Source organism: Schistocerca americana, chromosome 6 (genome assembly GCF_021461395.2).
Source record: "Schistocerca americana isolate TAMUIC-IGC-003095 chromosome 6, iqSchAmer2.1, whole genome shotgun sequence".
In the NCBI taxonomy this organism is placed as follows: Eukaryota; Metazoa; Arthropoda; class Insecta; order Orthoptera; family Acrididae; genus Schistocerca; species Schistocerca americana.
In genome coordinates this window covers 89968267-89981771 of record NC_060124.1, presented here as the reverse complement: position 1 = coordinate 89981771, position 13505 = coordinate 89968267, and the positions used below count along the sequence as shown (strand labels likewise).

The 13505-nt window shown below is 44.8% G+C and overlaps 1 protein-coding gene across 1 annotated transcript in view; it reads left to right on the top strand.

Moving 5' to 3' along the window:
- Nucleotides 1–13505, top strand: part of LOC124619797 (pancreatic lipase-related protein 2-like) — a 200383-nt gene that overhangs the window by 169093 nt on the left and 17785 nt on the right. Inside the window, exon 5 of the mRNA XM_047146388.1 lies at nt 5611–5767. Coding sequence (XP_047002344.1) covers nt 5611–5767 — 157 coding nt within the window. The remainder of the gene's footprint in view (nt 1–5610; nt 5768–13505) is intronic.

The following is a 13505-nucleotide window of genomic DNA, read 5'->3' as shown; positions in this document are numbered from 1 at the left end:
CTAACGCATGGCTTTCAGGACAGGAAGGAGCGCCAGTCCCCGGCACGAATCCACCTGGCAGATATGTGTCGAGGTCCGGTGAGCCAGCCAGTCTGTGGATAGTTTTTAGGCGGTTTTCCATCTGCCTCGGCAAATGCGGGCTGGTTCCCCTTATTCTGCCTCAGCTACACTATGTCGGCGATTGATGTGGAAACAAGTTCTCCACGTATGTGTGCACCACCATTACTCTACCACGCAAACATAGGGGTTACACTCATCTGGTGTGAGACGTTCCCTGGGGGGTCGACCAGGAGCTGAACTGCACAATAACCCTGGGGTCAGTGTGGGGCGGCGGAGGGGTGAAGTGGACTGCGGTAGTCTTTGTGGGGTTGTGGACCACTGCAGCTGCAGTGGGGATGGAGTCCCTCCATCGTTTCTACGTCCCCAGTTAACATAACATAACATCATCATCAACCTGACAGCAACAGGAGGATTGGCAACTAACTGTTAAAACTCCTTACAGCTTGGACCAAGGGCAAGGTCCATCAGTCAGTGTCAGCTAGTCAGTCATTTCTGGAATTCAGTTCAAGCAGCCGAAGCATACACATTGCCACTGCTGCACACTGTGCTGTGACTCTTGACTACTCATCATGTCTTGATGTCTAGCAAAAGGAGAAGTAAGCATCAAGGGCAGAAAGCACAGTCGTCAACTCACATGCCAGAAGAGGAGGCTGTTCAAAAAGACACTGAGAGAGCCAAACTGGAAACGGTGGCAGAAGCTTCTGTCACCATAGACTAACTGCTTTCACCCGGCACAGACGAAGAAAGTGCCAAAGCAGAGGTGAGAGGCGACCAGCGGCCCCTCTCGCCCATGTCGGTAGAAGATCTTCTATCAGTCTTCATTCCTTAACTGGCAAAATTTCATGGAAGGTAATCCATACCGAACTGGCGCAGCTAGCCAAGGCAGGCTACAGTGTCAGACTGGTCAGCCAAGGTCATATTCCCCAAGACTGCATCACAAACAGCATGGACTGAGAGCAGGTGGTCAGCAGCTTGAGAACATACAGTCAAGACGCCAACCACCACGAGCGGCAGTAGAAACAGCCACCAATGCTACCACTAGCTGCTCATCTGAGGTCTGTCCTGATAGCTCCCATGTCAAGACGTGGTCAAATACTTTGAAGAGATGGGCTTCTTTTAGGGTAGTGTTGAGCAGCACCAGCGTTCAAACTGATATACCCCAACCACTTCATCTTCAAACTGTGTGACACACCACCCACACCTACAGAACACGGATGAGAGGCCCACCCAGGCCTAAAAAAGATATTTTAAGCCACAGAAGTCCTGAAGATTACCATGAAGGACTTTGACAAACAACCACAGTGCTACAGCCATAAAGGGTTTGGCCACGTCATAAGACACTGCCAGAATGCAGTGGCATACATAAAAAGTGTGGGCAAATATTACAGCAGACGAAGCATGAGGGATCCAGAAGCTGACCCCGCATTTGAAAACTGCAACAGACTGCACGTGACAATCTGGCGTGGCTGCAGCAAGTACCAACATGCTCCCAAGGAGAAATCATGTAACAAACTTGGTCATAGGTCCATCAAGCGACTGCCAGGCAGTGAAGCCAGTGTGCTGTGGAGGGCTCGCCCTCCACCTAATGAGAGTGGGAGTGGGACGTGTCCCGACACTGAGAGCTGCAGCACATATTGCTGAGACATCAGAGTAGCTAGACAATCCACTGGTGGCAGAGGTCGCGCCAGCTGCCAAGCCACCATGGGATAAATGGGCGCCACACTGTGCACCACGACTGAGGAAGCTGCTGTGCGTGGTGAGAACTGCACCAAGATGTTCGCAATAGCAGAATGCGCTACAACCAATCGTGAGTAGGCCGCCAACTTGTGTCAGCACAACCACATAGACTGAGCATCTAGCTACCGTAGTGGCCCTACAAGAATGTAGGAGATCTCAGGGGCAGTTACTCAAACAGAGCTGGTGGCCACAGAGGTGACGACACATACGATACTTTCGCCACTCACCAAGACAATAAAGGAGTTGCAAGAGATCACTGAGCTGTTCAAGGAAGTCAGCTCATGGTCTCAATCTTTCCCCTCTAGAAGGCTGGGGCAATGAAGCAGCAGCAGTCCTGTGCCAGACGGAGTGTTACATTCACTTCCAGAGAAATATTGAAATACAGATGACCCCTCAATAGTAGGTTTCTCTCACAGCCTGTTCAGCTGTCATTACCTTTCCAACTCGGTATTCATCCATCAGGCGATACTACCAACTTGGTAGCTCTGCCTAGCACATCAGGAAATTATCTTCAGATAACTAGAGGACAATCCCTCAAGTCATACAGGAGCACAGATCACAAGAACCACCATCCCAAAAATCATAAATTCATATCAGAAGTCAAATGGGAAAAGCCCTGTGGTGCTTATAAGATACAAAATACAGACACATCAGACGCTAATCAGACAGTTTGCTCAGTGAGAGCATCGAGTGAGGAGCTCGGCAGTGGCAAAGGTTAGGAAGGCGATGTAAAGGGGAGGGGGGTTCTTTATCAAGGCGCCTCCCAATTGTCATGTTTCTTTGTTAGGAGTAATTGTGAGTCCTGCAACAGCACACAAAGGCGTTCAGGGCAAGAAGAGGATAAGCCAACGACAGGAGTCGTCATTTTCAGCCACAAGCTGTGGTACGTGGCAATGAAAAAACAGAATCAGTACCAGCACCAGCTGCTGCCGTAACAAGGGCATACAGCTGGCAGACAATGATGCAACATCACCCAGTTGCCAAAGCAGATCAAGTAAAAGGACGACGCAGCTATGATGATATAAGACAACAGGAAGGCGTGCTGATCACAGCAGAGGAAAATGATTGCTGAGAAATCAAAATAAGGGTTCACAGCACACTGCAGTGCATGAGGAAAGCCAGTGACCATCTATTTCCAAAAATGATGATGACAGGGAAGCCCAAAGAGACACTAGCTGCCTACGTCACTGCAAAGCTACCACGTGTCACCAGCAATTCTGGTCGGTTTTCGCTGTAAAGTGAATACCAGAAGTGCCCCCACAAATTCCTCATTAATCAGTCAGTTCATCAGCAGACCTGGTGATGGCGGGGTGATCACTTACAGAAATATTGGAGTAGTAGTAGTAGCTTTATTCATCTGTAAACCCTTTTTACAAGGATATAGGACATGTCAAAGTATTTACAAGTTAGACCAATTTAAAATAAGCTAATTCGTATACACATATATTTACAAACTTCTAATCAGAGACAATCATTAGATTTTACTCCTGGTATACAATACTTTTTTTACAAATAACTTATTAAATAATGTAATGCCACACTGTTCACTCATATCTCACTATCAGTCTCTGCACACACTATACACATATTGTTTCATAATACTTCACTCACTACACACCCATTGAACATTGATATACAGCAGTTCACCAATGAACTATGAATATTTTGACTTGAAGTATGCAAGGAGAAGCTGAATAATTATAGCAAACGGAAATTTTTTAATGAACCATTCTGGATGAGATTTTAATGTAAATGTAATTTTATTACATGTAAAACTTGGTAACCGCGTGTCATTTTAATGCACCATAAGATTTAAAGATAAAATCATATAGGAAATGTCATTTCCTTGAATTTAGTTTTCAATCATGTGAGTTTCAACACTTCATGATCAATTTTTACCACTCTCTGCTTGTTTGCCTTTTTGGTTCGGCTAATGTGTGGGGGTTTTGGTGTAAACATGGCACGTAACTAGAGATAACCCCTCAAAAAAATGTGTGGTTATACCATTCTTCTGGGAACATACATTTTGATTGTTTAGTAGACATCATTTTATTAGTTGTGGTTACAAGAAAGAGCTAACGGTGTGAACGTAGCATTCAGCTCTATCATGGTGCCACCATTTTAATCTTCAACAGTTATGGGGCAATGATAGCGAAAATAGCAGTCTTAACCCAGACTGTTACACGCTGCAATATGTGAGGTTTTTTTGTGAATTTTTGTAAATTCTCACTGTCCCAATACCAAGGATACAGTTTACTGACCTTCTCACTCAAATTGTAATGAGCCTCCTTACTCGTGATGATTGCTGCATTTCCACGTTCTTCAAGCAGCACTTGCATTTGCAGGTTTCTCGTTGCACATTATCTGATGCGTTGAGCTGTTGAACAACATCCTAGATTCATGTAATTTCAAATCTTCGTGTAAAATAGTCTGCACTGATTCACGACTTCACATGTCTTCTTGCATATCGCCTTAGACTGCGAGTCAGCACTTGTCTTTCCCTTTTTTGAGTCCTTACAGTCTTATTCGGAACAAGTGGCTTCATCTGTTCAGTATTTCTTCTTGTTCCTGGGAACTATCTTGGCGCTCGACTTTGGAGTAATCGTGAGAAAAAGGCTCCGAGCTGCCGTGACACATTCACTGTTCGCAAAAACGTGTCATACAAACACGCGAAGCCTTACGGTTCACTGTACCATATATACTGAAATGTCGTTATATAGCAAAGCCAATGAGTGCTCATTACCTCACCTTACCAACCTATGTGCATATTAGCCATTTCAAAAATGTCCTGGTACCATGGACCACACTGTGGAAGCATTTATATCCAACGAAAACTATAATTAGTTACAAAATACTACATCGCTGCTACTAGTCTTAGCTCTTTACCCTATCACTCAATTATCCCTAGCATTTACACTGCCATCACTACCATTTCTGTAACAAATATTATTACTACATTTCTTATTTTGTTATTCCAGACACAGAGGCCAAAGGCTTTCTACATTTTAAAGAAAATAATATATTTAAATTTATTATTGGCGTTGGACTTAGCCTGACACTAATTTGATCAACTAGTGAGTAAGAAATATCAAGCACGCCAATACACAAGTTCCTACAAATTTGCATTGACTGATCTTCACAACTGTTGTGTGGGGAAGCTCAAAGGTCCATACACGATTACTGTGACTATCGAGCAATTCGTCTCTGATTAATCCCCAATGAGCGAGCTGGCACAGCGATTAGCATGCTTGACACATGCACGACGGTTCAAATCCTGGTCCAACCACTCACATTTTGTTTTCCCGTGATTTCCCTAAATCGCTCCAGGCAAACGTTGGGATGGTTCCTTTGAAAAAGTCACAGACAATTTCCTTCCCCGTCCTTTAGTAACCTGAGCTTCTGCTCTGTCTTTAATGACCAGACTGTCGACGGGATGTGAACTCTAATCTTCTTTCCTTCTGATGAATCCAGAGAAAAGTACATACACTGGAGAATTAGTATGACCATTCAGTACTGGAGCACTCATTCTTTCAATGCGAGGTCCAAAGCCAGCAGGAGTTAAGGCTCGCACTTCTCGCACACAGTGCTGTGCACGATGCCCATTTCATGTACCAAGTATCGACTGGACGCTAATCTTCTACAAGACTAAGCACCACTTCCTCCTACTCGGAAGTCATTACCGTTCACTGTCTTCTTCCAATTGTTGTACTGTGGTATGACTTACACACGCACACACACAGGCGCGTGCACGCACACACGAGACGACTCACTGAGCTCTCACAGAGTGGAATACCTAGAGTGTGTTTGTTGCAGAGGCGTGCAGCCACGCTCGCGCCCACGAGTTCTTCGCGGAGTCCATCACGGCTCCCGGCGACGCCTTCCTGGCCGTGCCCTGCGACTCGTGGGACAGCTACAAGGAGCGCAAGTGCCGCGGCCAGCCTGTGCCCATGGGCGAGCGCGTCCCCCGCACGTAAGCTGGCCCACACGGCTCCTCCTCAGTGACGTATGCAGGGCGCTCAATAAGTAATGCAACACGTTTTTTCGGCCAATTTTGGTTGAAAAAGATGCTGAGTTTTCTATGGGTGATCGTGGAATATTCCCGCCTTAATCCCAATACACTACTGGCCACTGGCCATTAAAATTGCTGCACCACGAAGATAACGTGCTACAGACGCGAAATTTAACCTACAGGAAGAAGATGCTGTGATATGCAAATGATAGCTTTTCAGAGCATTCACACAAGGCTGACGCCGGTGGCGACACCTACAACGTGCTGACATGAGGAAAGTTTCCAACCGATTTCTCTTACACAAATTGTGATGCCTCGTGTAAGGAGGAGAAATGCGTATCATCACGTTTCCGACTTTGATATAGGTCGGATAGTAGCCTATAGCGATAGCAGTTTATCTTATCGCGATATCGATGCTCCTGTTGGTCGAGATCCAATGACTGTTAGCAGAATATGGAATCGATGGGTTCAGGAGGGTAATACGGAACGCCGTGCTGCAGCCCAACGGCCTCGTGTCACTAGCAGTCGAGATGAAAGGCATCTTATCCGCATGGTTGTAACGGATCATGCACCCAAGTCTCGATCCCTAAGTCAACAGATGGGGACGTTTGCACGACAACAACCATCGGCACGAACAGTTCGACGACGTTTGCAGCAGCATAGACTATCAGCTCGGAGACCATGGCTGCAGTTACCCTTGACGCTGCATCGCAGACAGGAGCGCCTGCGATGGTGTACTCAACGGTGAACCTGGGTGCACAGATGGCAAAACGTCACTTTTTCGGATGAATCCAGATTCTGTTTACAGCATCGTGATGGTCGCATCCGTGTTTGGCGACATCGCGGTGAACGCACAATGGAAGCGTGTATTCGTCATCACCATACTGGCGTATCACCCGGCGTGATGGTATGGGGTGCCATTGGTTATACGTCGCGGTCACCTCTTGTTCACATTGACGGCACTTTGAACACTGGACGTTACATTTCAGACGTGTTACGACCCGTGGCTCTACCCTTCATTCGATCCCTGTGAAACCCTACATTTCAGCAGGATAATGCACAACCGCATGTTGCAGGTCCTGTATGGGCCTTTCTGGATACAGAAAATGTTCGACTGCTGCCCTGGCCAGCATATTCTCCGGATCTCTCACCAATTGAAGACGTCTGGTCAATAGTGGCCGAGCAACTGGCTCATCAGAATATGCCAGTCACTACTCTTGATGAACTATGGTATCATGTTGAAGCTGCATGGGCAAGCTGTACCTGTACACGCCATTCAAGCTCTGTTTGACCTAATGCCCAGGCGTATCAAGGCCGTTATTACAGCCAGAGGTGGTTGTTCTGGGTACTGATTTCTCAGGATCTATGCACCCAAATTGCGTGAAAATGTAATCACATGTCATTTCTAGTATAATATATTTGTCCAATGAATACCCGTTTATCATCTGCATTTCTTCTTGGTGCAGCAATTTTAATGACCAGTAGTGTAGTTTCATGAAGTTCTGAGAAGTGGCAGTGCTATTCGTAGCCGTCACGATGGCTTCTGTAATGCAGGTACGTTTCCTTTGGTAGAGAACCAGAGCATCATGCTGTTCATATGCGAGTGCAGAATGTTTACGGAGATCTGGCAGTGAACAAAAGCATGGTGAGTTTTTGGGCCAGGAGTCTGTTGTAATCACAAAAAGGTTGCGCTGACCTGTCCGATCTCTTGCATGCCAGCCCGCCACACACAGCTATGAATCCTGCAGTGCTGGAACGTGCGGACACTCTCATTCCAGGTGATCGACAGATCGGAAGCACATCGCTGGTCAACTGGACGTCTCTGTTGGTAATACTGAGAAACTCGTCCACTACTTGGGATATTCGAAGGAGTGCATCTGCTGGGTTCCTCGCCACCTAACACAAAACCATAAAGGACAACGAAGGACTCCCTGCGCAGAATTGCTTGCACATTAGGAGGCTGATCGTGACAACTTTTTATCGAGCATCATCACAGGCGATGAAACATGGGTTCATCACTTCGAACCAGAAACAAAGGAGCAATCGCTGTGGTGTTGCCACAGCAACTTAACTTCTGAACAAGAAGTTCAGCCAGTGAAATCATATTGACGGCCTCCTCGACCTCTGAAAGGGTTATTCTGTTTTGTGGCCTCCCACATGGTGCAACGATCGGCTAGGAAGTGTAATGTGCTACCCTCACGAAATTGAAGAAACGACTTCAGCGTGTTCTCGCCGCAAGAATGCAAACGAACTTCTCCACAACAACGCAAGGGCTCAGACAGGTCTGCGCACCCGAAAGGAGCTCACACGATTTCATTGGACTGTTCTTCCTCATCCACCCTATAGCTCAGATCTTGCACCTTTCGACTTCCATCTGTTAGGCCCACTGAAGAAAGCACTGCTGAAAGCAGTGCGTGGATGATGGGGAGGTTACTGAAGCAGCAAGACATTGACTCCGACATTGACCAACAGAGCGGTACCATGCGGGCATACAGGCTCTAGGCTCTCCCAGTAACGTGGGGTAGGGCAGTCACACTGAATGGAGATTATGTTGAAAAATATGGTTTTGTAGCCGAAAGAGTGGGGAATAATACAGGGTGTTACAAAAAGGTATGGCCAAACTTTCGGGAAACATTCCTCACACACAAAGAAAGAAAATATGTTATGTGGACATGTGTCCATAAACGCTTACTTTCCATGTTAGAGCTCATTTTATTACTCCTCTTCAAATCACATTAATCATCGAATGGAAACACACAGCACCAGAACGTACCAGCGTGACTTCAAACACTTTGTTACAGGAAATGTTCCAAATGTCCTCCGTTAGTGGGGATACATGCATCCACCCTCCATTACATGGAATTGGTCTGCCTCTACCAATTTATCAGTCACCGAATCTGTTGTTGAGAAGCGTACAAACACTTCGACTGAAATGTGCAGGAGCTCCACCGTGCATGAACCACATGTTGTGTCGCACTTGTAAAGCCACATGTTCTAGCAGCACAGGTAGAGTATCCCGTATGAAATCATGATAACTTGCTCCATTGAGCGTAGGTGGAAGAACGAAACTAAAATGAGTCTAACATGGAAATTAAGCGTTTCCGGACACATGTCCACATAACATCTATTCTTTATTTGTATGTGAGGAAAGTTTCCTGAAAGTTTGGCCGTATCTTTTTGTAACACCCTGTATAGTATATTAAATACCTGAATAAAACCAACCTGCTTTCAGAAAAAAGTGTTGCATTTCTTGTTGAGCGCCCCTCGTAATTCAGTCGAATTCTCAACTCTTTTCATCAACCAAAGATTGACTGCAAGCACTCGATCTGCTTTAAATCGACTCCTTCAGATCTAGTACCCTTGTTCATCATAACACAAATTTTCATATACCATAAGACTTCGTTCTAGTATAACGTCACACTCTCTGCTAAAACCTAATAATTTTTGAAATTATGTATCTCTTTTCGTTCCTTTTGTTTTACCCAAGCCGGCCGGGGTGGTCGAGCGGTTCTAGGCGCTACAGTCTGGAACCGAGCAACTGCTACGGTCGCAGGTTTGAATCCTGCCTCGGGCATGGATGTGTGTGATGTCCTTAGGTTAGTTAGGTTTAAGTAGTTCTAAGTTCTAGGAGACTGACGACCTCAGAAGTGCCATAGTACTCAGAGCCATTTGAGCTTTACCCAAATTGACTACTACTGTGTAAAGCAAGTTTTCATTTTTGGTTTCCTTCTAAGAAATTTTTTCCCAATATTACTTATATTTATTACAAGGTCCCCCTCTCATTCTCACTAATGTAATAAGTTTGTGTGTGTGTGGGGGGGGGGGGGGTCGGGGTGCAGGGAGGGTTATGTAGCTTTCATGAACTACTCCCACAGCCTAAAGTAAGAGCAGCATTCAACTCATTTTTGACCACAGTCGACCCCGCCCAACCGCACTCCCGTGTGTGCGTGGTGAGAGGGGGGGGGGGGGGGGGGGGCAACTTTAAAATATTCAGTGGGAACCACCGTTTTTTATTGCAGATTACAATTCTACGGCAGAAACTATGGTTCTCACTGAAGAGTTCCGTCTACTCATCTTCCGGGGAATATTAGATCTAGATGATGGGCTGAATGACTAGGATGTGTGGAAGCCTCATCATGATGGAAAAACCTCCTCATCCTTGTACAGCCAATAAGGTTGGAAGCTCATTTTCAAGAAGGTGTAGATAACAGACGATGGAGTAAGGTCCAATAAACTGATCACAGCGCGCATCATGGCACTCCACACATTTACAGAGAAGCATTCCTGAAAATGTCTCCACGCATGTGGAGTTTTATACCAATATAAGTTATGATTCTTACTGATAACATCACGAGTGAAAATGACTTCGTTGTTAAACAATATTAATAGTATTACTATAGTATTTGAAATTCGCCATCGGCAAAATCCCAATCATCTACCTTCATCTCCTTCTCAATGGGTTTGAATCCGCTGTAAATAATGATACACGCCGCGCATACATAATTCCTTCATATTCTTGTATGAGGAACATTTATACACATACAAATTCCAAATATAGAATACCATGTCAGCACACTCAGCATATGTAAACGCATGTGGCAAGCTTAAACGAAACAATATAACTGATCAATATATCACACTCAGAAATCACAGCTGAAAAATTCAGTTTTGAGAATTCAAGCACTATTTTGCAACTCAAAACAAAAGTGACAATTGATACATAAACTCGTAGCAACATACCAGCATGAGGAATAGAAATTCCTATCTCTGAGCAGCAGTATGTCTGAAACCAATAAAAAAACTGACACTTTATATGAAATGTTTTATTCAAATTAGTCCTTACTGCCATCTTCTAAAATATTGAATCTCACTTAAAACTGATCTTCAGCATAATTTGAAATAGCATTAGAAGATAATTAGTTTCCAAAGACATTTTGTAATCTTTGGTACATGAATTGGTTGACATGATGAGAATGATGTCACAAGCCACCATTTTAAGGAAGGCTACCTCAGCTGATGTGGGCAGATACTAACAGAGTGACGAGCGACCGGTGGTGGTTGGCTTGACAGCTGCAGCTGTGTTTCACAGCAGATGGCACTGTATTTTTGTATATGAGTAACGGTATTGTGGACAAACTTGTGGCTGTCATAGCTGAAAGCTTCAGATATATGTTTCTATTTGTGCTGGATGCTGACAGTAAAAAAAACAAAAACAAAAAACAAAACAAAAAAACAAATGTAAAACTTTTGTTTGTTCTTCAAAGCGTAGTATCATATCAGACATAAGCTGTGGACTTGCAACCATAGATGAAACAACATGAACTAACATGAGCATAACTGCTGGAGTTGTGGGTTTTGCATCTATTGATGAGAACTTGATATAAGACAGAAAATAAACTTAGGTACATCTCAGGTTTCCTAAATATGCTGTGGGCAAATGTACAACACATACCACAGAGTGCATCACCTTGGAAGGCAGTCCACTTTTGAATTCTAATGCATAGTCATCACCACCTAATGCATATTCATCACCACCATATGCTTGCAGTCACTCACATTTTGTCTTCTTCTAGACATACTGCTGTGAGTGTCACCAGGCAGTGACAGCTGTTCTCCTCAAGACTGTGACGTGGTCATTTGTCAGTGGTGGTGCAGTTTCATTCATTGTTGGCAAACCAGTTCATGAGCGAAGAGCCAAATGCCGGTGTCCAACAGGTAGAATATTTCAGCAAATGACCATGTTGCCATCATCAGGTGCACTGCTGAACTGACTGCCTAGGAGCTGGATGAGGGCCTTTATCTCCTCACCCCCTCTCTCTGACTTGCCACTCTGTCAGTGGTTCATGACCAGGAATGGGCACATGGTTAGTATCTCCCCCTCCCTCTGACTCATCGATCCATCCATAGTTTGCACCCAGGGACAAGTGCTGGCGGTGTCTCCACTGTTGCTCCACCTGCCTCCAAGTCTGTCTGTTGTGAGATATCTCCTTCCTCTTCTTAAACAGAATACGTGCTGCTAGCCACCATGACGGTTGCAGCTTTAGGACATCCAGCCATTCAACTTCAAACAGTTTCATTATGAATTACATTGGGGGAGGTTGAAGAATCACATTATGTATCTCTACTAGGATGATATGTATTGAAGAAACATAAGCTGCACCACCACAGGAGCTATATGCCTAGTGCCTTTGCGTTCCTTACGAGATGCTGTAAATGACGTATGGTGTGGAACTTTACCAAGATAATGGATCACGCTGACTCAGTAGTGCCAGAAATATCATGAAATGTGACATCCTAGCCACAGTATGGAAGAGAACACTTCACTCACTTGCCTGTAATTGACTAACAAAGAAAAATTCAAATAATGTCTACAGTTGGCTGACCACATCATGAACGTATGAATGAACTGATGGTTGACCCCTGGGCAGCAGCGGACTCTGCATAGAGGGAGACCAACAGATGTCGAATATCGAAATTCAAGCATATGTTAGAGAGACTATCTTCCAATCTCATGGCCAAACAAGTGAAAGTTGTGGTTTCAGTTCTTAAGAGAGCACTCTATATTGCACACATTCCTAAATCAGTACCTGTCACGGACATCATTAGTGCAGTACAACAGGTAGCTAGCTGCTCGACTTCCACATGGAGCAGCTGAAAAAGTACATTGCAAAACCTGTCGTGCTCTTATATGAACAAAACCTATGAAACTCAACAATTCTAGCAGGGAGAAGGCAGTCACACGGGAACTGAGAGAAGATCCAGATATTGTGGTCTTACCAGCTGACAAAGGCAATGGAAGTGTGGTCCTAACTCACTAGGATTACATTTACACTATGTGAGGCCTCCTACAAGATGGTAAGTACTGGAAGATCGACGCTGATATTATCAAGAGGCTGGAAAGGAAGACCATGCTGCTCTTCAAAGAATCTGGCTCGCCAGATCAAGTCGTTAAGAATCTACAACAGAGAGCACTGGCTCCACTGAGACTTTATGAACTTCTAAAGGTTCACAAACACTGGATGCCTTTTTACCCCACTGTAAGCAACACTGGTGCCCAAACGCACTCCCTCCCTAAATACCTGAAGGATATGTGTAGCTCCTATGTCAGAAAATGTCCACATCCCATTCGCAACTCCACGGACTTTGTTGGATGTCTTAACAACTTTAAGGATTCCAAAATGCTTGTGAGCTTCGACATTGTCCCTCTTTTCACCAGAGTGGTTCTACAAGAATCCTTGAGAGCTATTGGCCAGAGGTTTTATTTAGAGAAACCAGATTTTTAAGGCATGTCTCAACATCAGCATACTTTATTTTCAGCGGTGGTTACTATGAGCAGAAGGAAATAGCCGTGGGGAGTCCACTGTCACCACTTGTTGCCAACATGTATATGGAACATTTCGAAGAGGAAGCACTGGAGTAGCTCAATAGAAATCAAACACACTTTTCTTCAGTATGCTGATGACACCTCTGTGATATGGCCACATGGAAGAGTCCAGTTAAATTATTTCCTCATACACCTCAATTGTATACACCAGAACATCAGTTTTAGCATGGAAATCAAAGTAGGTCGATTCCTCCCTTTCTGAATGTCCCGGCAAAAAGAACGACACTTGGAGCCACAATGTATACCATAAGGAGGTGCACACTGGCATATACCTACAGGTAGATAGGTGTTAACACCCAGCATGGGCGAATGGAG